The sequence below is a fragment of the Salmo salar genome, chromosome ssa10 (genome assembly GCF_905237065.1).
Source record: "Salmo salar chromosome ssa10, Ssal_v3.1, whole genome shotgun sequence".
Taxonomy (NCBI): domain Eukaryota; kingdom Metazoa; phylum Chordata; class Actinopteri; order Salmoniformes; family Salmonidae; genus Salmo; species Salmo salar.
Window position 1 is genome coordinate 50,636,813 of NC_059451.1, and position 27,557 is coordinate 50,664,369.

At 44.7% G+C, this 27,557-nt stretch overlaps 1 protein-coding gene across 1 annotated transcript in view; it reads right to left on the reverse strand.

Annotated features, from left to right (window-relative positions):
* Window positions 1-1,302: 1,302 nt before the first annotated feature.
* si:ch73-61d6.3 (occludin) overlaps window positions 1,303-27,557 on the reverse strand; it is a 46,593-nt gene continuing 20,338 nt past the window's right edge. The window contains exons 5-8 of the mRNA XM_014123589.2: window positions 9,877-10,089; window positions 5,765-5,936; window positions 3,843-3,884; window positions 1,303-3,728 (exon numbers count right to left, since the gene is read on the reverse strand). Of these exons, the coding sequence (XP_013979064.1) occupies window positions 3,627-3,728; window positions 3,843-3,884; window positions 5,765-5,936; window positions 9,877-10,089 (529 nt within the window). The 3' untranslated portion in view covers window positions 1,303-3,626. The remainder of the gene's footprint in view (window positions 3,729-3,842; window positions 3,885-5,764; window positions 5,937-9,876; window positions 10,090-27,557) is intronic.

The following is a 27,557-nucleotide window of genomic DNA, read 5'->3' on the forward strand; positions in this document are numbered from 1 at the left end:
ATGGAAGAATAATGTAAGAAATAACACATCAAAGTTGTCTAGAAACAGGGTGACTGTGTCTGAAGAACATTGTCTGATTGTTCTCTGCACAGCCCTCTTATTGGGAAAACATGACGTAGTCCTTCACTGTTGATCTTTATCAAGAACTACATTATTGTAGGGGACTGGTTCCAGACCTTTTTCAGTTACTGTGCCACGTACCCCCAGGTCCTAGTACCCCCTGTGGATAGGCCAGGTACCCCCATGTCCTAGTACCCCCTGTGGATAGGCCAGGTACCCCCATGTCCTAGTACCCCCTGTGGATAGGCCAGGTACCCCCATGTCCTAGTACCCCCTGTGGATAGGCCAGGTACCCCCAGGTCCTAGTACCCCCTGTGGATAGGCCAGGTACCCCCATGTCCTAGTACCCCCTGTGGATAGGCCAGGTACCCCCAGGTCCTACCTAATACCCCCTGTGGAAAGGCCAGGTACCCCCAGGTCGAAAGTACCCCCTGTGGATAGGCCAGGTACCCCCAGGTCCTAGTACCCCCTGTGGATAGGCCAGGTACCCCCAGGTCCTAGTACACCTGGTTGGGAACCACTGCTGTAGGGTACCGTATTCCTACTAAAGAGAGTTGTTAAAGTTATTGGTTTATGTCTGGTTCACTTCGGCTGTTGTTATAAAGATACATTGTATCATTTCACCTCACCTGTGAGACTGAAGAAGTAATTCAGCAACTCTGAGGAAAGTGGAAGTTGATAAGTTGATAAAACCAACACATTGGGGGCCTTTGTCTTCACTCTTCACCAGGGGTTTACAGGTGAAAAAGTAAATCGAAAGACAAGACATGATGTGATTGGTAAATGAGTTGTGAATATCTGATCGATAACTGAAATATAGTGTAAGTCTCTTTCAAAAGGAGGCAAGAAGAGGACAGAGAAGAGGTTGCAAGGAGTCGAGCAAAATCAATTGAGATTCTCCCCCGTTGTCCTCCAAGATTTACTGAATTTCCTCTTCACTGAAGAGTGAGGTAGCGACCGCTTAATTGCACTTACCTGTGAGAACCATGAGCATGTCTGATTAGACAGACTTTACCATGCAGAAAACCATTCAAAAATTATGATATACTGTATTACCGGAGCTAGACCTGAATGTTTCCCCTTCTACTTGCAGGCTGCTAGATATTTGTTTGATAATAAACAGCCTAGTCCAGTCATGTTTAGCTGGCTAACAAGCTGGTAACTTGACCAGCAGTATGGTTTTAGATGGCAGTAGGAGAAAGGAAAGGGCTCCTAGATACTGTAGTTGTTAGATTACCGTCGTTAAAGAATTACAGAAGTTTATTTTTTTCATGGCAATCAATACGTTTTAGAAATGATGCCTTTTTTACAAGAGATTTTACAGTAACATGAAAGGAAATAAATTCATATAAAATAAAGGACTCAAAAAAGGGGGAAGACAAAAATCTGTTCTTCGTAAAACTCATCAGTTCAAGCACAGAAAATACAAATGAATTACAAATGAATTACAAATAATCCAAATAGCTGTAAATAATTTTCTAACTGACATTGAGAAGCATTACCTTGCAGAAGGTGTGTGTTAGCAGATCAGTGACAACAAAACATAATAATCAACAGGTAATCATTATATCACAGCAGAGAAATCAAATCAAAACCAAGTTGAGCTTATTGACACATTTACCACATTGATGCATGCTTCCCATAGTGTTTAAAGAGCACATGAGACAAATATTGTTCATAAAATACTGCCCCTGTCATTGGTTAATATGTGCATAGCATCAGTGCATTGTGAATGACCACTGAGAAAACACCCTGGACAACAGTTCATTTGTCTCTTCAGTAAGTACAAAATGACCAAGATGTCACCATATTGCCGCGTTCACGTTCTAATCGGAACTAAGAAACTCAGAAATGTCCGACTTGCTAACTGGTTGTAGTTATAGACGTGCCGCGTTCAACCAGTTAGCAAGTCGGAAATGTCAGCGTTTCCTAGTTCTGACTGTCACGTTAACATGGCATGAATTCAGATAGACGGCTCCTAACATGAAGAATGCATAGGACAAATACAAAGCGTTTTGTTCCTCTTGATTCTGTGTTATTTGTAAATACTTCACCATTTAAATCCTGTTAACTCCAAAATATATACAAAATATACAGTTAATCACAATGGACAACAGATTTAGAAGAAGTCTAGATGGTGATATTGGAAATTATCTGCAGACACAGTACAATACTAATTTCACTGACAATGTTGCTAACACAGCCCTACTTTTCTGAAACATAACATTGAGGTTGTCATGGCAATACACAACAGAGGGTGTGTTCGTAAATTCAATCTGGAATGCCAGAGTATGTTCAGAGTGCGGTGTTGTCAGATTGTCAGTTCGTACATTCTGAGCGTTTCGCTCTCGTCGGAGCGTTCAGAGGTCTGACCTCCCAATGGCAGTCAAGATCCCAAGCTAACTGGCTAACGTTGGCTAGCTACTTCCAGACACAAATGAGAGAACACCTCACTCTGACCATTTTACTCACCCTAGCAGAGCTGTTTGGACTGTTTTCATGTTACCCAGTGCGTTGGTGACTGTAACTGTGCTGCTGGCAACAATTGAATTACGCTTTTTTTTTACCGACGTTTACTGACACCAGCCATGTTCAACTGGAGTCAGTTACTTACGCTCTGGCACACTCAGACTAGAGTGCTCTGAAATCGGGGTAGATAGCCAGACCGAATTTGCGAACGCAGCTCAGAGTGTTCACATACTGCAGGTCCTCCAACTGTCATAATATAAGGTAGAATTCAGTCCTTTGTAAGAGAAAACAGTGGGTATTTTAGCTTTCTTTTGTGGAGTGCTTGAAGCACACAGCACGGGTTTGTTCTAGTAGGTTTGGTGCATGACTCGCCCTTTTCTACGCTCAGTGATACTGCCTTATCTGTGGAGATAAAACAATGCAAACAGGAACCAGCAAAGGCCCAATGCCTTTATCACAGACCACCTCAGGTGAAACGACATTGAAGTAACCTTTTATAACCACACCCATCCAGTCAAAGAGGCTGCAGTGTTTCAAGGCAAGCATGTACAACAATGTTACTTACTAGGCACAGTTAGGAATATGGCAGTGCTAGTGTTGTGTTACTGTGTGAAGTATTATGAATATAGTCTTTCAACCCCACAGTGTACGATAGTGTCTGTGAAGCAATCCACACAGAGTAGAGAACTGGTCTGAAATTAATCCAGGCAGAAGGAATCACATAACCATGTCATTAGTGTGTGTGTGTGTGTGTGTGTGTGTGTGTGTGTGTGTGTGTGTGTGTAAATGCCAAGAAGGGAGCTTTGGTTTTCAACATTCTGCATATTCTTAGTGTTCTGCATATTCTTAGTGTTCTGCATATTCTTAGTGTTCTGCATATTCTTAGTGTTCTGCATATTCTTAGTGTTCTGCATATTCTTAGTGTTCTGCATATTCTTTATGTTCTGCATATTCTTAGTGTTCTGCATATTCTTTGTGTTCTGCATATTCTTAGTGTTCTGCATATTCTTAGAGTTCTGCATATTCTTAGTCCAGGAGTGTGGTGTTGTCATGACGACAGAGGAGGGGGTGGATAGGGTTGGAGGGAGAGCGTGGCTTTAAGAAAGGCTCTTGTCGTAGGCCTTGACCACACGTTTGATATGGAACAGTTTGTGTCTCAACTTGCGACACTCCAGCTTCTTAGCCTGGTAGTCTGGTGTCTGGGGAGGAGCAGAGAGAAAACAGATCATTTGTTTCATCGTCTATTCCCCATTATGGGGTGATAAAGGTTAATTCTTTATAATGTATGGGGTTTCATAGAAATGTCTGCTCACCCTCTTAACGTCTTTCAGTCGATTATATTCCTCTGCCACAACCTGAAGTAAAGAATAAGGAGAATAAGAAGTATTTATCCCTGGTTCTAAGTGTGTATCTCAGTGGAGGCTGGTGAAGGAAGGAGAGCTCATAGTATTGAGCTTGTCCTCCCATTTAAATTGACACCAGCCTCCACCATCCGGACCACATATGGCCCCTTGCGACAGGGGTTGTAGCCCCACCTCCAGCCTCTGTCTGTCTCCACCCTCTGTCTGTCTGTCTCCACCCTCTGTCTGTCTGTCTCCACCCTCTGTCTGTCTGTCTATCACCCTTCTGTCTGTCTATCACCCTTCTGTCTCCAACCTCTGTCCATGACCCTGCTGTCTGGCTCCAACCTCTGTCTATGACACTACTGTCTGTCTCCAACCTCTGTCTGTCTTTCACCCTTCTGTCTGTCTCCACCCTCTGTCCATGACCCTTCTGTCCGTCTCCACCCTCTGTCCGTCTCCACCCTCTGTCCATGACCCTTCTGTCTGTCCGTCTCCACCCTCTGTCCATGACCCTTCTGTCTGTCCGTCTCCACCCTCTGTCCGTCTCCACCCTCTGTCCGTCTCCACCCTCTGTCCGTCTCCACCCTCTGTCCGTCTCCACCCTCTGTCTATGACCCTACTGTCTGTCCATGACCGTACTGTCTGTCCGTCTCCACCCTCTCTCTATGACCCTACTGTCCGTCTCCACCCTCTGTCCGTCTCCACCCTCTGTCCGTCTCCACCCTCTCTCTTTGACCCTACTGTCTGTCCATGACCGTACTGTCTGTCCGTCTCCACCCTCTCTCTATGACCCTACTGTCTGTCCATGACCCTACTGTCTGTCCATGACCCTACTGTCTGTCCATGACCCTACTGTCTGTCCGTCTCCACCCTCTCTCTATGACCCTACTGTCTGTCCATGACCCTACTGTCTGTCCATGACCCTACTGTCTGTCTATGACCCTACTGTCTGTCCATGACCCTACTGTCTGTCCATGACCCTACTGTCCGTCCATGACCCTACTGTCCGTCCATGACCCTACTGTCCGTCCATGACCCTACTGTCCGTCCATGACCCTACTGTCCGTCCATGACCCTTCTGTCCATGACCCTTCTGTCTGTCACCACTCTCTGTCTATGACACTACTGTCTGTCTCTAACCTCTGTCTGTCTTTCACCCTTCTGTCTGTCCGTCTCCACCCTCTGTCCATGACCCTTCTGTCTGTCCGTCTCCACCCTCTGTCCGTCTCCACCCTCTGTCCGTCTCCACCCTCTGTCCGTCTCCACCCTCTGTCCGTCTCCACCCTCTGTCCGTCTCCACCCTCTGTCCATGACCGTACTGTCTGTCCGTCTCCACCCTCTCTCTATGACCCTACTGTCTGTCCATGACCCTACTGTCTGTCCATGACCCTACTGTCTGTCCATGACCCTACTGTCTGTCCATGACCCTACTGTCTGTCCATGACCCTACTGTCCGTCCATGACCCTTCTGTCTGTCCATGACCCTACTGTCTGTCCATGACCCTACTGTCTGTCCATGACCCTACTGTCTGTCCATGACCCTACTGTCCATGACCCTACTGTCTGTCTTCACCCTCTGTCTATAACCCTGCTGTCTGTCTCCACTGTCCGTCCATGACCCTACTGTCCGTCCATGACCCTACTGTCCGTCCATGACCCTACTGTCCGTCCATGACCCTACTGTCCGTCCATGACCCTACTGTCTGTCTATGACCCTACTGTCTGTCTATGACCCTACTGTCTGTCTATGACCCTACTGTCTGTGTATGACCCTACTGTCTTTCTCCACATTTCCCACTGTACGCTCAAAAATAATAACATAACATTTAAAAGATATATATGTGAATACTACCTTGACACAAGCCTCCACTGGTCTCCCTCTGGTGTCTCACCTGGTACTGGGCGGAGGTCTCGTCCAGTGTGTCCAGCTGCCTGCTGAGTTTGTTCATCTGGTCACTGATGTCATCCATCTCAGCACACAGGTGTTTGTACTTCCTCAGGTCGGCATCAAACTCCCTCTTGTACTCTTGACGCTGGCCGTCTGACGTTATCTCTGGGTAGACGCTGAGGGGAGAGAGAGAGATTGAGAGATAGACGAAGTCAGAGAATATTGTTAGACATTGTTTACACATACACTATACATTTGAAGTCAGAAGTTTACATACACTTTAGCCAAATACATTTAAAATCAGTTTCACAATTCCTGACATTTACTCCTTGTAAAAATTCCCTGTCTTAGGTCAGTTAGGATCACCACTTTATTTTAAGAATGTGAAATGTCAGAATAATAGAGAGAATTATTTATTTCAGCTTTTATTTCTTTCATCACATTCCCAGTGGGTCAGAAGTTTACATACACTCAATTAGTATTTGGTAGCATTGCCTTTAAATTGTTTAACTTGGGTGAAACGTTTCAGGTAGCCTTCCACAAGCTTCCCACAATAAGTTGGGTGAATTTTGGCCCATTCCTCCTGGCAGAGCTGGTGTAACTGAGTCAGGTTTGTAGGCCTTGCTCGCACATGCCTTTTCAGTTCTGCCCACAATTTTTTTACGGGATTGAGGTCAGGGCTTTGTGATGGCCACTCCAACACCTTGACTTTGTTGTACTTAAGCCATTTTGACCAAATTTTTTAAGTATGCTTGGGGTCATTGTCCATTTGGAAGACCCATTTGCGACCAAGCTTTAAATTCCTGACTCATGTCTTGAGATGTTGCTTCAATATATCCAGATAATTTTCCTGCCTCATCATGCGATCTATTTTGTGAAGTGCACTAGTCCCTTCTGCAGCAAAGCACCCCCACAACTGATGCTGCCACCCCCGTGCTTCACGGTTGGGATGGTGTTCTTCAGCTTGCAAGCATCCCCCTTTTTCCTCCAAACTTAACGATGGTCATTATGGCCAAACAGTTCTATTTTTGTTTCATCAGACCAGAGGACATTTCTCCAAAAAGTACAATCTTTGTCCCAATGTGCAGTTGCAAACCATAGTCTGGCTTTTTTATGCTGGTTTTGGAGCAGTGGCTTCTTCCTTGCCGAGCGTCCTTTCAGGTTATGTCGATATAGGACTCGTTTTACTGTGGATATAGATACTTTTGTACCTGTTTCCTCCAGCATCTTCACAGGGGTCTTTGCTGTTGTTCTGGGATTGATTTGTACTTTTTTGCACCAAAAGTACGTTCATCTCTAGGAGACAGAACACGTGTTCTTCCTGAGCGGTATGACGGCTGCGTGGTCTCATGGTGTTTATACTTGCGTACTATTGTTTGTACAGATGAATGTGATACCTTCAGGCGTTTGCTCCAATGGATGAACCAGACTTGTGGAGGTCACAATTTGTTTTCTGAGGTCTTGGCTTATTTCTTTAGATTTTCCCATGATATCAAGCAAAGAGGCAATGAGTTTGAAGGTAGGCCTTGAAATACATCAACAGGTACACCTCCAATTCACTAAAATTATGTCAATTAGGCTATCAGAAGCATCTAAAGCCATGACATCATTTTCTGGAATTTTCAAAGCTGTTTAAAGGCACAGTCAACTTAGTGTATGTAAACTTCTGACCCACTGGAATTGTGATACAGTGAATTATAAGTGAAATAATCTGTCTGTAAACAGTTGTTGGAAAAATTATTTGTGTCATGCACAAAGCAGATGTCCTAACCGACTTTCCAAAACTATAGTTTGTTAACAAGAAATTTGTGGAGTGGTTGAAAAACGAGTTTTGATGACTGCAACCTAAGTGTATGTAAACTTCCGACTTCAACTGTATATACACAACAGTATGTGGACACCCCTTCAACTTAGTGGATTTGGCTATTTCAGCCACACCCGTTGCTGACAGGTGTATAAAATCAAGCATGCAATCTCCATAGACAAACATTGGCAGTAGAATTGCCTTACTGAAGAGCTCAGTGACTTAACGTGGCACCGTCATAGGATGCCACCTTTCCAACAAGTCAGTTCGTCAAATTTCTGCCCTGCTAGAGGTGCCCCAGTCAATTGTAAGTGCTGTTATTGTGCAATGGAAACATCTAGGAGCACCAACGACTCAGCCATAAAGTGATAGGCCACACAAGCTCATAGAACGGGACCACAGAGTGCTGAAGCGCGTAGCGTGTAAAAATCGTCTGTCCTTGGTTGCAACACTCACTACCGTGTTCCAAACTGCCTCTGGAAGCAACGTCAGCACAATAACTGTTTGTCGGGAGCTTCATGAAATGGGTTTTCATGGCCGAGCAGCTGCACACAAGCCTAAGATCACCATGTGCAATGCCGAGCGTCGGCTGGAGTGGTGTAAAGCTTGACACCATTGGACTCTGGAGCAGTGGAAACGCGCTCGCTGGAGTGATGAATCACTCTGCACCATCTGGCAGTCCGATGGACAAATCTGGGTTTGGCGGATGCCAGGAGAACGCTACCTGCCAAGTGCCAACTGTTAAGTTTGGTGGAGGAAGAATAATTGGGGCTGTTTTTCATGGTTTGGGCTAGGCCCCTTAGTTCCATTGAAGGGAAATGTTTACACTACAGCATACAATGACATTCTGGACAATTCTGTGCTTCCAACTTTGTGGCAACAATTTAGGGAAGGCCCTTTCCTGTTTCAGCATGACAATGCCCCATGCACAAAGCGAGGTCCATACAGAAATGGTTTGTCGAGATCAGTGTGGAAGAACTTGACTGGCCTGCACAGAGCCCTGACCTCAACCCCATCAAACACTTTTGGGATGAATTGGAACACCAACTGCGAGCCAGACCTAATCGCCCAACATCAGTGCTCGACATCACTAATGCTCTTCTGGCTGAATGCAAGTAAGTCCCCTCAGCAATGTTCCAACATCTAGTGGAAAGCCTTCCCAGAAGTGTGGAGGCTGTTATAGCAGCAAAGGGGGGGGAAATCAACTCCATATTAAATGCCCATGATTTTGTAATGAGATGTTCGACGTGTAAATTGTCCACATACTTTTGGTCAAATAGTGAATTTGATCAATTTAACTCGAATGTACTATGATCAACAGTATTGGGGTCATATTCTGTCTTGCTGTACACTCAGCATATTTCAACGAGAAGCTCCGCTTTCTTTTTGGCCACTTCTCGACCATTACAGGAATTGAGTGCTCCTGTAATACACAGTACAGCAAGCCAGGGCTTCATATCTTCTGTTTTACACCAGTCAAACAATGGTTTTAAGATCCCAATTCTCTCACCAGGGCCCTCTCAGTGTCAAGGAGAGGAAAGGCAGAGGGGAGGTGGAGGCAGCTCTCTCACTAACGACCTACTCACAACTGACCCCCACACCTTAAACCTTTGGCCCAATTCTCTCATTATTTCCAATTACAACCTCATGTGGAATGGCATGCCAGTAGAGATTAGTTACTGTACTGGACCAAACAAGACCAGCCCAGACTGCTACACTGTTAGAAAAAAGGGTTCCAAAGGGGTTCTTCAGCTGTCCCCATAGGAGAACACTTTTTGGTTCCAGGTAGAACACTTTTGGGTTCCAGGTAGAACACTTTTGGGTTCCATGTAGAACCCTTTGTGGAAAGGGTTCTACATGGAACCCAAAAGGGTTCTACCTGGAACCAAAAAGGGTTATTGAAGTTCTCGATAACACCTTTTCTTCAAAGCGTGTACTGGGTGTGTGTGTGTGTGTGTGTGTGTGTGTGCCTGTGTGGAAAAAACTCAGACTAATATGGCTGTAGTGTGTGTGTGTGATTACGTGTGTATGAGTGCTTGCCATGTGTGTCTAACCTCCCCCACTACCATTGCATTGTTGCAGGTGTGTGTGAGTGAGTGAGTGTGAACGTGTTTGTGTGTGTGTGCAAATATTCCTGCCTGCGCGCGCATGTATGTATGTGTGTGCGCGCGCGCGTCAACGTTCCTGCCAATTTGTGTGATATAATAATATATAATATATGCCATTTAGCAGATGCTTTTATCAAAAGTGAGTTAGTCATGCGTGTAATACATTTGTGCGTGTGTATGTGTATGCCTCCCTGTGTGTCTCACCTCTCCCACTCCTCTGGGTCCAGTTCGTTGCCAGTCTCTCCTCCCGTGGTGTACTCTGTTTCGTACTGTGATTCATCCAGCTCAGGGTTGCGCCGGCGCCTCTTCCCCCTGTTGGCAGAGGGCTTCCTGACCCCCCCTGCCTCCTCAGAGGGGCTGGAACTGGCCCCCTGGGAGGGCTGGTCCGAGGGACGGCTAGCCAGATGCTCCGAATACCTAAGGCACAACAATAACATTCAATATAAACTCAACAATGAATGTAATGTAAAATGTAAATATAATATGGTAGACACTCTGAATACCTCTGCTCTATGTACCAAAAGCCCTCTGAATACCTGAAAACCTCTGCTCTTTCTACCAAAAACACTCTGAATACCTCTGCTCTGTGTACAAAAATTACCTTAGTTTTGACTTTAGTTTCTATGACCTTAGTCATTTCTTGTCACATACAACCAAGAACTTATCAGCCATGACCTTCCTATGGTTTCTGATCCACTTAAAGGGAAAAACGACAATGAAGTACATGGATGTAACTGATTACAAGTCACCGAAACCACTGGACAAATGGAAGAGACAGACTCCGGATTTCCTTAATAAAAGGTGGGGAAGAGAAGTTCACTGTTGAGTTAGCAGGGATTTAAGGTTTCATCTCAAGGCTCAGTGGAAGTGGCTATGATATTACAGCAGAGCACCATATAACATAAACTGGCAGGTTATGTCAACAAGGTCAGGGAAGTCTTGAGGCTAGCATTCCTCTGTTTATGAAACAGGACTTTTTTGGAGTTTTATCAACATTACATAAACTCAGCAAAAAAAAAGAAACGTCCTCTCAATGTCAACTGCGTTTATTTTCAGCAAACTTAACATGTGTAAATATTTGTATGAACATAACAAGATTCAACAACTGAGACATAAACTGAACAAGTTCCACAGACACGTGACTAACAGAAATGGAATAATGTGTCCCTGAACAAAGGGGGGTCAAAATCAAAAGTAACAGTCAGTATCTGGTGTGGCCACCAGCTGCATTAATTCTCTGTTCCGGAGTTCCAAATTGAGCAGCAGCTGCTGAAAAAATGAGCTCCTACAAATATTGAAATGTACATGTTTTTTTTGTTTGTTTTTAGAGTGAAGTACATTGGGAAAAAAGCAAAAGAAAACGGCAAGACTGAATTGGAGACAAAACAAGCAACAAACAAAGAAGACAGGCTTTTGAAAAAGTAACTATTTTTCATGAAATTGTACAGTTATCTTAGCTAGCTGAATTGTTTACCAGTTGCTAAGCAGTTGCTAGGGACTCTCCTGGAAGAAGCTAGCTAGTTAACAAAGAATATCTAGTTAACAGAAGAAAACAGAAGAAAAGAAAGATAAAATAAGGACAGAAGAAAAAGGACATCAAAGTGATACAGTCCTCTAAAGACACAAGAGACAATAGTACAAGAAACAACGCTTCTATTGCGTTTATATTCTATTTCTACAGCTTCTTCAAGGTTTCCAAGATGGCGTAGCAGTCAGACGTCCTTTGTCCTCGTCTTGTTCCGTGTGTATGTATTTTATGTCTTTTTGTCTTTTCCTTCGCATATCTTTTTGTATATTTTTTCTAGAAACTCAACTTCAAAACACTCTCCTGCAACCCGCCTCACCAAATGTGGTGCCGGACCCATTTTCTCTCCATATCCCCGAATTTCTACCGCAAGCTCTGGACATTTACACCTGGATCTTGCAGCTAACTAGCTGCTATCCGAGTGACTATTGGCTAACGTCGATTCCGGAGCAAACACCAATTATCCCGGAGCTAGCCAGCTGAAGAGTTCCATCAGCCACTCCTGGGCTACAATCACCTATCCGGACCCGTTTTACTGCCGATGCAGAGCCCCACCGGGCCTTCACGACTGGAATTCCGACGTTATCTGCCCGAGGGAGTTATTCAACTGGCCCCTCCATCGCGACGTAACCTGAACGCCCATCTGCTAACTGCGGCCCGCTAATCGTTAGCTGTCTTGAGCATATCGACTGCTATCTGAACAGGTCTATCGAACAATCTTCTTGGGCCACTATAACTATTTTGACAATTGGATTGATCCGCTCTACCACACGGAACCCACTAATCTACCAACGGAAACGCACAGGGTGGCTAAAAAACAGACCATCTTCTGCTAGCTTGCTACCCATGGCTCGGCTAGCTGTCTGAATCGCTGTGACCCCAACCAACCTCACTGGACCCTTATGATCACTCGGCTAAGCATGCCTCTCCTTAATGTCAATATGCCTTGTCCATTGCTGTTCTGGTTAGTGTTTATTGGCTTATTTCACTGTAGAGCCTCTAGCTCTGCTCATTATACCTTATCCAACCCTTCAGTTCCACCAATCACACATACCATGACATTACCTGGTTTCAATTATGTTTCTAGAGACAATCTATTTCATCACTCAATGCCTAGGTTTACATCCACTGTATTCACATCCTACCATACCTTTGTCTGTACACAATACCTTGAATCTATTTTATCGCCCCCAGAAACCTGCTCCTTTTACTCTCTGTTCCGGACATCCTAGACGTCCAATTCTCATGGCTTTTAGCCGTACCCTTATCCTACTCCTCCTCTGTTCCTCTGGCGATGTAGAGGTGAATCCAGGCCCTGCAGTGCCTAGCTCCACTCCTATTCCCCAGGCGCTCTCTTTTGATGACTTCTGTAATTGTAAAAACCTTGGTTTCATGCATGTTAACATTAGAAGCCTCCTCCCTAAGTTTGTTTTATTCACTGCTTTAGCACACTCTGCCAACCCGGATGTCTTAGCCGTGTCTGAATCCTGGCTTAGGAAGACCACCAATAACTCTGAAATCTCCATCCCTAACTACAACATTTTCAGACAAGATAGAATGGCCAAAGGGGGCGGTGTTGCAATCTACTGCAGAGATAGCCTGCAGAGTTCTGTCCTACTATCCAGGTCTACACCCAAACAATTTGAACTTCTACTTTTCAAAATCCACCTCTCTAAAAACAAGTCTCTCATCATTGCCGCATGTTATAGACCACCCTCTGCCCCCAGCTGTGCTCTGGATACCATATGTGAACTGATTGCCTCCCATCTATCTTCAGAGCTCGTGCTGCTAGGTGACCTAAACTGTGACATACTAAACACCCCGGCCATCCTACAATCTAAGCTTGATGCCCTCAATCTCACACAAATGATCAGTGAACCTACCAGGTACAACCCCAATGCCGTAAACACGGGCACCCTCACAGATATCATCCTAACCAACTTGCCCTCTAAATACACCTCTGCTGTTTTCAACCAAGATCTCAGCGATCACTGCCTCATTGCCTGCATCCGTAATGGGTCAGCGGTGAAACGACCTCCACTCATCACTATCAAACGCTCCCTGAAACACTTCAGCGAGCAGGCCTTTCTAATCGACCTGGCCCGGGTATCCTGGAAGGATATCGACCTCATCCCGTCAGTAGAGGATGCCTGTTTTTTTTTTTTAATGCCTTCCTCAACATCTTAAATAAGCATGCCCCATTCAAGAAATTTAGAACCAGGAACAGATATAGCCCTTGGTTCTCTCCAGACCTGACTGCCCTTAACCAACACAAAAACATCCTGTGGCATTCTGCATTAGCATCGAACAGCCCCCGTGAAATGCTACTTTTTAGGGAAGTTAGAAACCAATATACACAGGCAGTTAGAAAAGCCAAGGCTAGCTTTTTCAAGCAGAAATCTGCTTCCTGCAACACAAACTCAAAAAAGTTCTGGGACACTGTAAAGTCCATGGAGAATAAGAGCACCTCCTCCCAACTGCCCACTGCACTGAGGATAGGAAACTCTGTCACCACCAATAAATCCACTATAATTGAGAATTTCAATAAGCATTTTTCTACGGCTGGCCATGCTTTCCACCTGGCCACCCCTACCCCAGTCAACAGCACTGCACCCCCCACAGCAACTCGCCCAAGCCTTCCCCATTTCTCCTTCTCCCAAATCCAGTCAGCTGATGTTCTGAAAGAGCTGCAAAATCCAGACCCCCACAAATCACCCGGGCTAGACAATCTGGACCCTTTCTTTCTAAAATTACCTGCCGTAATTGTTGCAACCCCTATTACTAGCCTGTTCAACCTCTCTTTCGTGTCGTCTGAGATTCCCAAAGGTTGGAAAGCAGCTGCAGTCATCCCCCTCTTCAAAGGGGAGGACACTCTTGACCCTAACTGCTACAGACCTATATCTATCCTACCCTGCCTTTCTAAGGTCTACAAAAGCCAAATTAACAAACAGATCACCGACCATTTCGAATCCCACCGTACCTTCTCCGCTATGCAATCTGGTTTCAGAGCTAGTCATGGGTGCACCTCAGCCACGCTCAAGGTCCTAAACGATATCTTAACCGCCATCGATAAGAAACAGTACTGTGCAGCCGTATTCATTGACCTGGCCAAGGCTTTCGACTCTGTCAATCACCACATCCTCATCGGCAGACTCAACAGCCTTGGTTTCTCAAATGATTGCCTCGACTGGTTCACCAACTACTTCTCTGATAGAGTTCAGTGTGTCAAATCAGAGGGCCTGTTGTCCGGGCCTCTGGCAGTCTCTATGGGGGTACCACAGGGTTCAATTCTTGGGCCGACTCTCTTCTCTGTATATATCAATGATGTCGCTCTTGCTGCTGGTGAGTCTCTAATCCACCTCTACGCAGACGACACCATTCTGTATACTTCTGGCCCTTCTTTGGACACTGTGTTAACAACCCTCCAGACGAGCTTCAATGCCATACAACTCTCCTTCTGTGGCCTCCAACTGCTCTTAAATACAAGTAAAACTAAATGCATGCTCTTCAACCGATCGCTGCCTGCACCTGCCCGCCCGTCCAGCATCACTACTCTGGACGGTTCTGACTTAGAATATGTGGACAACTACAAATACCTAGGTGTCTGGTTAGACTGTAAACTCTCCTTCCAGACTCACATCAAACATCTCCAATCCAAAAAGTTAAATCTAGAATTGGCTTCCTATTTCGCAACAAAGCATCCTTCACTCATGCTGCCAAACATACCCTCGTAAAACTGACCATCATACCGATCCTCGACTTTGGCGATGTCATTTACAAAATAGCCTCCAACACCCTACTCAACAAATTGGATGCAGTCTATCACAGTGCCATCTGTTTTGTCACCAAAGCCCCATATACTACCCACCACTGCGGCCTGTATGCTCTCGTTGGCTGGCCCTCGCTTCATACTCGTCGCCAAACCCACTGGCTCCAGGTCATCTACAAGACCCTGCTAGGTAAAGTCCCGCCTTATCTCTGCTCGCTGGTCACCATAGCTGCACCCACCCGTAGCACGCGTTCCAGCAGGTATATCTCACTTGTCACCCCCAAAGCCAATTCCTCCTTTGGCCGCCTCTCCTTCTAGTTCTCTGCTGCCAATTGACTGGAACGAACTACTAAAATCTCTGAAACTGGAAACACTTATCTCCCTCACTAGCTTTAAGCACCAGCTGTCAGAGCAGCTCACAGATCACTGCACCTGTACATAGCCCATCTATAAATAGCCCAAACAACTTTCCCTGCTGTATTTATTTATTTAGCTCCTTTGCACCCCAGTATTTCTACTTTGCACACTCATCTACTGTCAAATCTAACATTCCAGTGTTTTAATTGCTATATTGTATTTACTTCGCCACCATGGCCTATTTATTGCCTTTACCTCTCTTATCTCACCTCATTTGCTCACATTGTATATAGACTTATTCTTCTACTGTATATTTGTTTTACTCCATGTGTAACTGTGTTGTTATATGGGTTTGTGCCCATAGACAACGTTGTTGCCGGTGATGTCTGGTGAGGACCTGCCTTACAATAGGCCTACAAGCCCTCAGTCCAGCCTCTCTCAGCCTATTGCGGACAGTCTGAGCACTGATGAAGGGATTGTGCGTTCCTGATGTAACTCGGGCAGTTGTTGTTGCCATCCTGTACCTGTCCCGCAGGTGTGATGTTCGGATGTACCGATCCTGTGCAGGTGTTGTTACACGTGGTCTGCCACTGCGAGGACGATCAGCTGTCCATCCTGTCTCCCTGTAGCGCTGTCTTAGGCGTCTCACAGTACGGACATTGCAATTTATTGCCCTGGCCACATCTGCAGTCCTCATGCCTCCTTGCAGCATGCCTAAGGCACATTCACGCAGATGAGCAGGGACCCTGGGCATCTTTCTTGTGGTGTTTTTCAGAGTAAGTAGAAAGGCCTCTTTAGTGTCCTGAGTTTTCATAATTGTGACCTTAATTGCCTACCGTCTGTAAGCTGTTAGTGTCTTAATGACCGTTCCACAGGTGCATGTTCATTAATTGTTTATGGTTCATTGAACAAGCATGGGGAAACAGTGTTTAAACCCTTTACAATGAAGATCTGTGAAGTTATTTGGATTTTTACGAATTATCTTTGAAAGACAAGCTCCTGAAAAAGGTTCGTTTCTGTTTTTTTGCTAAGTTCATAAAGCATCAATAAGGGTTGCAATGATATATGGTGAGAGCTACAATGTTTCTTATTCAGTCTAATTGATTTGTTTATAATAATTTAGAAGCATGCATCCATTGTTATTGTTCCACTAACTGTTCTAAATATGTATGAGCCTCAACTCTTAATGAGCACTTTATAGATGTGTGTTGACTTTCCTTGATACTTCTGAGGGCGGTCGATACATTACTCTCCTGTCCCAGGCACTGGACTTCATGAAGTAGGTTTGGTTTGACATATGGCCTGATAGAGGCATTGTTTACTGCACGGCACCAGGTCTTGTGCACCCATTTGCAAATAAGACCAAATAAGACCACTTGACCTGGCATGTGACCAAGCACTTGACCTGGTATGTGTAACTCTGACAGAGAAAAGCGTCTGTCCGTAAGTGTTTAACATGCGTCGTTCCTTCCGTCCTTCCTGAAAGTTATCAATGATCTGACATCACCGGCGGATAGGTGAAAGCTACTTACTGGAAGCCTGTCCACACCCATCGCTATTATGTCAGATCAGTGATTATGAAGGGAGGAACGAATGGTGCAGGTTATTGTAAACCCATTCAAACAGACCTAATTTTCCTTTACAGTTACACACAGCCTACAAGCTGAAGTACAGTACTTTCTCTTATTTGTATAGAGTTGCGCAAGATGCAGTTCTATATTCTCTAAGAAAGATGGTTCCGACGGAGAAGAGCGACATCCTACAAGTTCCAAACCGACTTTAGGTGACTTTTTCATGTTTATCTTGACTTTATTCATACAGAAAGTTCATACTATTATCACGTGACCACCAAGCACTTCTGGACATCAGATCAACAGTTACAAACCTCAATTTAACTTCAAATCCCACTTCAACTCCGACTCAGCTGTTCCTTTGTTCATACCGGACCTTTGTTTCATGGGCTATCAAAACGCTGCCTCTGGGCTGCAGGCGTAGAAGTGGCAGACGGGCCGGTATCCTGGCGAGACTGGAACAAAGAGAAAAATCGACCGGCATCTCCCCTCCGGCACTCCCCTCCGTTCTATTGCCAAATGTTCAGTCCCCGGAGAATAAGATGGATGAACTTCACTCGCGAGTCTCCTATCAGAGAGACTTGAAAAGCAGCAATATTATGTGTTGCAGAAACGTGGCTGGATTACTATAAGCATTTCTACATGCATTTCGCTATACCCGCAATAACATGCTAAACACCCGTATGTGAGAAATAAAATTAGATATGTACGTAGAACTCAGTGGTTTCTCCATGCAGCGGCACGATCGGACGAAAACGGCCTCTGGAAAGTCCAATGGGGGGAGGGGTGTGCCTCTTCACAAACAACAACTGGTGTGTTGCTTCCAGTGTCAAGGACATCTTGAGCTTTAGCTCACCTGATATAGAATACACCATGGTAAGCTGTAGACCCTTTTATCTACCAGGAGAGTTCTAATCCGTAGTTATCACGGCTGTCTACATCCCTCCACAAGCCAACACCACTTTGATACTCAAGGAACTGTATTGGGCCATAAACAAACAAGAAACCGCTTACCCAGAGGCAGCGTTTCTAGTGGGTGGAGACTTTAACACGGGGAGACTTAAAACCGTTCTCCCTCACATCTACCAACACGTCTGCCAACACGTCTGTCAACCAGAGTTGCTAAAACTCTAGACCACTTTTATTCTACCCAGAGAAATGCATAAAAAGTCCTCCCTTGTCCTTCCTTATGCAAAACTGACCATGACTCTATTCTCCTGCTTCCTGTTTACAAACATAAGCTCCAACAGGAAGTACCAGTGATACGCTAAATATGGAAGTGGTCCAATGAAGCAGACATGAGGCTACAAGACTGTTTTGCTACTAAAGACTGGGATATGTTCCAGGTCTTCTACATCAAGACTCCAGCCACCCACGCCATAGACTGTTTACTCTGTTACCGTCCGGCAAACGGCACCGGGCTCTCGGATACGCAGGCTCAGCGAGCTTCTACCCCCAAGCCATAAGACTGCTAGATAGCCATAAGACTGCTAGATAGTTAATTAAATGGTTAGCCGGACTATCTGCATTGACCCCATCTTGCACTGACTCTATGCACACTCGCAAGACACTGAGTGTACAAAACATTAGGAACACCTTCCTACTATTGAGTTGCACCACCTTTTTCCCTCAGAACAGCCTCAATTTATCACGGCATGAACTCGACAAAGTGTCGAAAGCGTTCTACAGGGATGCTGGCCCATATTGAATTCAATGCTTCCCACAGTTCTGTCAAGTTGGCTGGATGTCCTTTGGGTGGTGGGCCATTCTAGAGGGCTCCCGAGTGGCGCAGCAGTCTAACATGTTGACCACACCGCGTGCGTGAGCGCTGCTAAATAAATATACATGTTATTCAGTCATTACACCAACACTGCTCCCGTGCGTCAGCGAGCGTCAGCGTGGCCAGGCACTAAAATTGATTCTATTTGTGACGCTCAACGCAGTGCAAGTGCGGCCTCTCCCATCTCATTGGCTTTTAGGAGCATATACCCACGTGCCATCTCTTCATTGTTTTTTTCATATACCCATGTAGGTGATTGAAAGATGAACTTAGATCCACACTCCGGTCGGCTGTAGTAATGCTGTGAAGTTGGTTGCCAACTGCCATATAAAGTTCAAAGAAGAAAAAGAGCCTGTAGGAAGGAGGAGAGATGAAACAAATTTGGGTTCACCTGTTGATTTGTGGATTAATTGTTGAGTAGAGGACCTTGTGCATTTCAGGTAAAATAACAACCCAATGTTTCTAAACCAGGACAAATTAGCTAGCAACATCAAGCTAGCCAGCTAAATTGCCATAAATGTTTAATGCTTTTTGACCTGTCCCCAAATAAATATAATTGGTTCAGAGTTTGTTTTGATATTTCAACCTGCGTGTCCTGATCGCTTCTGGTGTGGGTGAACAAAATCAACGTGCACGTGCGGTTTGGTCAAATCAAATTTTATTGGTCACATACACATGGTTAGCAGATGTTAATGCGAGTGTAGCGAAATGCTTGTGCTTCTAGTTCCGACCGTGCAGTAATATCTAACAAGTAATCTAACAATTTCACAACAACTATCTTATACACACACACACACACACACAAGTGTAAAGGCATGAATAAGAATATGTACATATAAATATCTGGATGAGCGATGGCCATGCAGCCAGTAGATGGTATAGAGTACAGTATATGCATATGAGATGAGTAATGTAGGATATGTAAACATATAAAGTGGCATTGTTTAAAGTGACTAGTGATACATTTATTACATCCCATTTTTAATTATTAAAGTGGCTAGAGATTTGAGTCAGTATGTTGGCAGCAGCCACTCAATGTTAGTGATGGCTGTTTAACAGTCTGATGGCCTTGAGATAGAAGCTGTTTTTCAGTCTCTTGGTCCCAGCTTTGATGCACCTGTACTGACCTCACCTTCTGGATGATAGCGGGATGAACAGGCAGTGGCTCGGGTGGTTGTTGTCCTTGATGATCTTTTTGGCCTTCCTGTGACATCGGGTGCTGTAGGTGTCCTGGAGGGCAGGTAGTTTGCCCCTGGTGATGCGTTGTGCAGACCTCACTACCCTCTGGAGAGCCTTACGGTTGTGGGCGGAGCAGTTGCCGTACCAGGCGGTGATACAGCCCGACAGGATGCTCTCGATTGTGCATCTGTAAAAGTTTGAGTGTTTTCGGTAACAAGCCAAATTTCTTCAGCCTCCTGAGGTTGAAGAGGCTCTGTTGCACCTTCTTCACCACGCTGTCTGTGTGGGTGGACCATTTCAGTTTGTCCGTGATGTATACACAGAGGAACTTAACTCTCCACCTTCTCCACTGCGGGCCCATCGATGTGGATAGGGGGGTGCTCCCTCTGCTGATTCCTGAAGTCCACAATCATCTCCTTTGTTTTGTTGACGTTGAGTGTGAGGTTATTTTCCTGACACCACACTCCGAGGGCCCTCACCTCCTCCCTGTAGGCCGTCTCGTCGTTGTTGGTAATCAGGCCTACTAATGTTGTGTTGTCTGCAAACTTGATGATTGAGTTGGGGGCGTGCATGGCCACGCAGTCATGGGTGAACAGGGAGCACAGGAGAGGGCTGAGAACGCACCCTTGTGGGGCCACAGTGTTGAGGATCAGCGGGGTGGAGATGTTTCCTACCCTCACCACCTGGGGGCGGCCTGTCAGAAAGTCCAGGACCCAGTTGCACAGGGCGGCAAATTGGAGTGGGTCTAGCGTGTAAGGCACTGCATCTCAGTGCTAGAGGCGTCACTACAGACCCTGGTTCAATCCTGGGCTGTATCACAACCGGCCGTGATCGGGAGTCCCATAGGGCGGCGCACAATTGGCCCAGCGTCGTCCGGGTTAGGGGAGGGTTTAACCGGGGTAGGCCATCATTGTAAAATAAGAATGTGTTATTAACTGACTTGCCTAGTTAAATTAAGGTTAACCTGTTATGGATAGGGGGCAGTATTTTCACGGCCGGATAAAAAACGTACCCGATTTAATCTGATTATTACTTCTGCCCAGAAACTAGAATATGCATATAATTATTAGCTTTGGATAGAAAACACTCCAAAGTTTCTAAAACTGTTTGAATGGTGTCTGAGTATAACAGAACTCATTTGGCAGGCCAAAACCTGAAAAGATTCTGTACAGGAAGTGCCCTCTCTGACCATTCCTTGGGCTTCTTGACTCTCTTTATTGAAAACTGAGGATCTCTGCTGTAACGTGACACTTCCTACGGCTCCCATAGGCTCTCAGAAGGCGGGAAAAAGCTGAATGATGTCTTTGCAGGCCCTGGCTGAAAAACATTAGCGCCTTTGGTAAGTGGTCGATCAGAGTACAATGAGACTGAGGCGCGTGCACGAGCCGACCCCATGTTTTTATTATTTTGTCTTTGAACGAAAACGACTCCCGGTCGGAATATTATCGCTTTTTACGAGAAAAATAGCATAAAAATTGTTTTTTTATCAGCGGTTGACATGCTTTGAAGTACGGTAATGGAATATTTAGAATTTTTTTGTCATGAAACGCGTCGGGCGCGTAACCCTTCGTCACCCTTGGATAGTGTCTTGAACGCACGAACAAAACGCCGCTATTTGGATACAACTATGGATTATTTTGAACCAAACCAACATTTGTTATTGAAGTAGAAGTCCTGGGAGTGCATTCTGACGAAGAACAACAAAGGTAATCCAATTTTTCTTATAGTAAATCTGAGTTTGGTGAGGGTCAAACTTGGTGGGTGTCAAAATAGCTAGCCTGTGATGGCGAGCTATCTACTCAGAATATTGCAAAATGTGCTTTCACCGAAAAGCTATTTAAAATCGGACACCTCGATTGCATAAAGGAGTTCTGTATCTATAATTCTTAAAATAATTGTTATGTTTTTTGTGAACGTTTATCGTGAGTAATTTAGTAAATTCACCGGAAGTGTTCGGTGGGAATGCTAGTTCTGAACGTCACATGCTAATGTAAAAAGCTGTTTTTTGATATAAATATGAACTTGATTGAACAAAACATGCATGTATTGAATAACATAATGTCCTAGGGTTGTCATCTGATGAAGATCATCAAAGGTTAGTGCTGCATTTAGCTGTGGTTTTGTTTTTTGTGACATTATATGCTAGCTTGAAAAATGGGTGTCTGATTATTTCTGGCTGGGTACTCTGCTGACATAATCTAATGTTTTGCTTTCACTGTAAAGCCTTTTTGAAATCGGACAGTATGGTTAGATAAAGGAGAGTCTTGTCTTTAAAATGGTGTAAAATAGTCATATGTTTGAAAAATTTAAGTTTTGGGATTTGAGGAATTTGCAATTCGCGCCATGCCTATCATTGGATATTGGAGCAGGTGTTCCGCTAGCGGAACGTCTAGCTGTAAGAGGTTAAATAAATAATAATCTTGATATACACAGGAAACTGTTGAGCGTGAAAAATCCAGCAGCGTTGCAGTTCTTGACTTACTCAAACCGGTGTGCCTGGCACCTACTACCATACCCCATTCAAAGGAACTTAAATCTTTTGTCTTGCCCATTCACCCTCTGAATGGAACACATACACAATCCATCTATTTTGGGCTGGCATTAAAGGAAAATTCCACCCAAAAACTATCTTTTGGTATTTGTTTCATTAGTCCATTGTTGACATAGTGCCAAAATGTTTCACTTTTCAGCAATCAAGTTTTCTAGATGTGTAACTTTCAAAATACGGAATGCACGTTAGCTTGCAATTTCGTCATGTAAAAACGTGCATTTTCCTGGCATTTTCCAGCCCCGGCATTTTCTAGCCCTAACACCAGGTTCGGTAATATACCTGTCTAACATCAGCACGCTTCCCCTCAGATGGGAGGGGTGGAAATATTCGTCCTTAAAAACATGATCCAAAGTGCTAATTTCAGGCAGCGCTGGTAGGGATATTTAAGACCAACCAAAAGCTGGTTTTAGTGGTCACGCAGTTGGTTATGGCATGAATTTCGACGGCGGAAACGCAGCCTATTCAGCCGTGTGCATGGAACAAGATGTGCTTTGGGTGCCTGTATACTTTGTATTTCGAGATATTAAACAGTCATGTTTCCCCCCCCCCATTTTGATTTATTTGACTAAAAACCCAGCATAGCTTCCCCTCTGTTTTCATTTTGTCCTGCCCAATGTAATCAAGTAGGTTAGTCAAAACCGTTGATCAAGTGTTTGGCTCATGAGACTGCTTGGAAATACATATCAAAATCACCAAAGCTTTATTAAAACATCAAGTTTGAGAGGAGTAAAACAGCGAGCTGACATGACCTTTATCTATGTATTGTAGGCAGTGGTGGTAAAAGTACCCAAAAGTCATACTGTAGTAAAAGTAAAGTCACCCAGTAAAATACTACTTGAGTATAAGTCTAAACGTTTTTGGTTTTAAATATACTTAAGTATCAAAAGTAAATGTAATTGCTAAAATATACTTAAGTATTAAAAGTAAAAATAATAAAAAATTCCTTATATTAAGCAAACCAGACGGCACCTTTTTCTTTTGTTTTATTTACGGATAGCCAGGGGCACATTTCAACATTTAGATCTGCCAGATCAGAGGCAGTAGGGATGACCAGAGATGTTCTCTTGATAAGTGTATGAGCATTCAAAATGTAACAACTTGCCTAGTTTTGGGTGTCAGGGAAAATGGAGTAAAAAGTACATTATTTTCTTTAGGAATGTAGTGAAGTAAAAGTTGTCAAAAATATAAATAGTAAAGTAAAGTACAGATACCCAAAAACACTACTTAAGTTAAAGTATTTTTACTTAAGTATTTTACACCGCTGATTGTAGGCAGGCCTACATTATTTTAGCCATGCAGCTCCCGTTTTGGACGTGCGTAAAACCCCCTCCATGATGTAGTCTACATGTGTCCATGCCCATCATGAAACAAGAGATGAGAACCTCAGTGAATACCGGTGAACCTCGTATTTAGAAGTTATTTTCTGGTAACAATTGTTTGTTTTCCGTTTCATGTTTTTTAAACCCAAGCCCTCCGTAGGCTGCCCTTACTTATCCTGGTTCTACTATAACGAAGGCTGGTTCAACAGCAATGCATCGTGTTTCTTTTTTATCCTGGCAATTTTATGATATCATTACATTTTACATGTATCTACTGTTGTAATTTTTTTTTAAAATTAAAACCAAACTTATTTGAATGATTCACTGTCCTGGTTTTATGGTGAGGACATCTGTGGCCCCTATATCAGTGTGAATGCTATGTACACTACATACTGTATTTACAGCAGGCCTAGCTCCAATAGTGTGAATGCTATGTACACTACATACTGTATTTACAGTAGGCCTAGCTCCTATATCAGTGAATGCTATGTACACTACATACTGTATTTACAGTAGGCTTAGACCCTATATCAGTGTGAAAGCTATGTACACTACATACTGTATTTACGGCAGGCTTAGACCCTATCAGTGTGAATGGGATGTACACTACATACTGTATTTACAGTAGGCTTAGACCCTATAGTGTGAATGGTATGTACACTACATAATGTATTTACAGCAGGCCTAGCTCCAATAGTGTGAATGCTACGTACACTACATACTGTATTTACAGTAGGCCTAGCTCCTATATCAGTGTGAATGGTATGTACACTACATACTGTATTTACAGCAGGCCTAGCCCCTATATCAGTGTGAATGGTATGTACACTACATACTGTATTTACAGCAGGACAGGTCAACATTTTGTTAATTTCTTTCTGTAAACTGTTTAACAAACTACACTGCTCAAAAAAATAAAGGGAACACTTAAACAACACAATGTAACTCCAAGTCAATCACACTTCTGTGAAATCAAACTGTCCACTTAGGAAGCAACACTGTTTGACAATAAATTTCACATGCTGTTGTGCAAATGGAATAGACAACAGGTGGAAATTATAGGCAATTAGCAAGACACCCCCAATAAAGGAGTGGTTCTGCAGGTGGGGACCACAGACCACTTCTCAGTTCCTATGCTTCCTGGCTGATGTGTTGGTCACTTTTGAATGCTGGCGGTGCTTTCACTCTAGTGGTAGCATGAGACGGAGTCTACAACCCACACAAGTGGCTCAGGTAGTGCAGCTCATCCAGGATGGCACATCAATGCGAGCTGTGGCAAGAAGGTTTGCTGTGTCTGTCAGCGTCGCGTCCAGAGCATGGAGGCGCTACCAGGAGACAGGCCAGTACATCAGGAGACGTGGAGGAGGCCGTAGGAGGGCAACAACCCAGCAGCAGGACCGCTACCTCCGCCTTTGTGCAAGGAGGAGCAGGAGAAGCACTGCCAGAGCCCTGCAAAATGACCTCCAGCAGTCCACAAATGTGCATGTGTCTGCTCAAACGGTCAGAAACAGACTCCATGAGGGTGGTATGAGGGCCCGACGTCCACAGGTGGGGGTTGTGCTTACAGCCCAACACCGTGCAGGACGTTTGGCATTTGCCAGAGAACACCAAGATTGGCAAATTCGCCACTGGCGCCCTGTGCTCTTCACAGATGAAAGCAGGTTCACACTGAGCACGTGACAGACGTGACAGAGTCTGGAGACGCCGTGGAGAATGTTCTGCTGCCTGCAACATCCTCCAGCATGACCGGTTCGGCAGTGGGTCAGTCATGGTGTGGGGTGGCATTTCTTTGGGGGGCCACACAGCCCTCCATGTGCTCGCCAGAGGTAGCCTGACTGCCATTAGGTACCGAGATGAGATCCTCAGACCCCTTGTGAGACCATATGCTGGTGTGGTTGGCCCTGGGTTCCTCCTAATGCAAGACAATGCTAGACCTCATGTGGCTGGAGTGTGTCAGCAGTTCCTGCAAGAGGAAGGCATTGATGCTATGGACTGGCCCGCCCGTTCCCCAGACCTGAATCCAATTGAGCACATCTGGGACACCATGTCTCGCTCCATCCACCAACGCCACGTTGCACCACAGACTGTCCAGGAGTTGGCGGATGCTTTAGTCCAGGTCTGGGAGGAGATCCCTCAGGAGACCATCCACCACCTCATCAGGAGCATGCCCAGGCGTTGTAGGGAGGTCATACAGGCACGTGGAGGCTACACACACTACTGAGCCTCATTTTGACTTGTTTTAAGGACATTACATCAAAGTTGGATCAGCCTGTAGTGTGGTTTTCCACTTTAATTTTGAGTGTGACTCCAAATCCAGACCTCCATGGGTTGATAAATTGGATTTCCATTGATTATTTTTGTGTGATTTTGTTGTCAGCACATTCAACTATGTAAAGAAAAAAGTATTTAATAAGATGATTTCTTTCATTCAGATCTAGAATGTGTTGTTTAAGTGTTCCCTTTATTTTTTTGAGCAGTATATAATTGACTAACATTGGAATTGGAGTTGATTCCAAGGCAGTACATAGAAGACCGTAAATACACAACTTAAAGCAACCACATATTTAGCTATGGAGCACGTTCTGATTGGCCAGTGAAGGGCCACGCCTTGACACACCCACAACTTGTTTATTCATCAAAATCCAGCCCTTTCGCGCCAACGCCAGCAACTGCGCCGAGAATTGTGTTTGTGAAAATATAACAAATATTTCGGACATACCCCCGAAACTATAGCGCTGCCGCCCAGTGCTTAGATTGACCATGACGTTAGGTTTGTTAAAATAGAGCCCCACACTCTTGACCCAAATTGCTATAGACCTATATCCATCCTACCCTGCCTTTCTAAGGTCTTCGAAAGCCAAGTCAACAAACAGATTACCGACCATTTCGAATCCCACCGCACCTTCTCCGCTATGCAATCTGGTTTCAGAGTTTGTCATGGGTGCACCTCAGCCACGCTCAAGGTTCTAAACGATATCATAACCACCATCGATAAGAGACAATACTGTGCAGCTGTATTCATCGACTCTGTCAATCACCACATCCTCATCAGCAGACTCAATAGCCTTGGTTTCTCTAATGATTGCATCGCCTGATTCACCAACTACTTCTCTGAGAGTTCAGTGTGTCAAATCGGAGGGCCTGTTGTCTGGACCTCTGGCAGTCTCTATGGGGGTGCCACAGGGTTCAATTCTTGGGCCGACTCTCGTCTCTGTATACATCAATGATGTCGCTCTTGCTGCTGGTGAGTCTCTGATCCACCTCTACGCAGATGACACCATTCTGTATACTTATGGCCCTTCTTTAGACACTGTTAACAACCCTCCAGACGAGCTTCAATGCCATACAACTCTCCTTCCGTGGCCTCCAATTGCTCCTAAATACAAGTAAAACTAAATGCATGCTCTTCAACCGATCGCTGCCTGCACCTGCCCGCCCATCCAGCATTACTACTCTGGACGGTTCTGACTTAGAATATGTGGACAACTACAAATACCTAGGTGTCTGGTTAGACTGTAAACTCTCCTTCTAGACTCACATCAAACATCTCCAATCCAAAGTTAAATCAAGAATTGGCTTCCTATTTCGCAACAAAGCATCCTTCACTCATGCTGCCAAACATACCCTCGTAAAACTGACCATCCTACCGAACCTCGACTTCGGCGATGTCATTTACAAAATAGCCTCCAATACCCTACTCAACAAACTGGATGCAGTCTATCACAGTGCCATCCGCTTTGTCACCAAAGCCCCATATACTACCCACCACTGCGACCTGTACGCTCTCGTTGGCTGGCCCTCGCTTCATACTCGTCGCCAAACCCACTGGCTCCA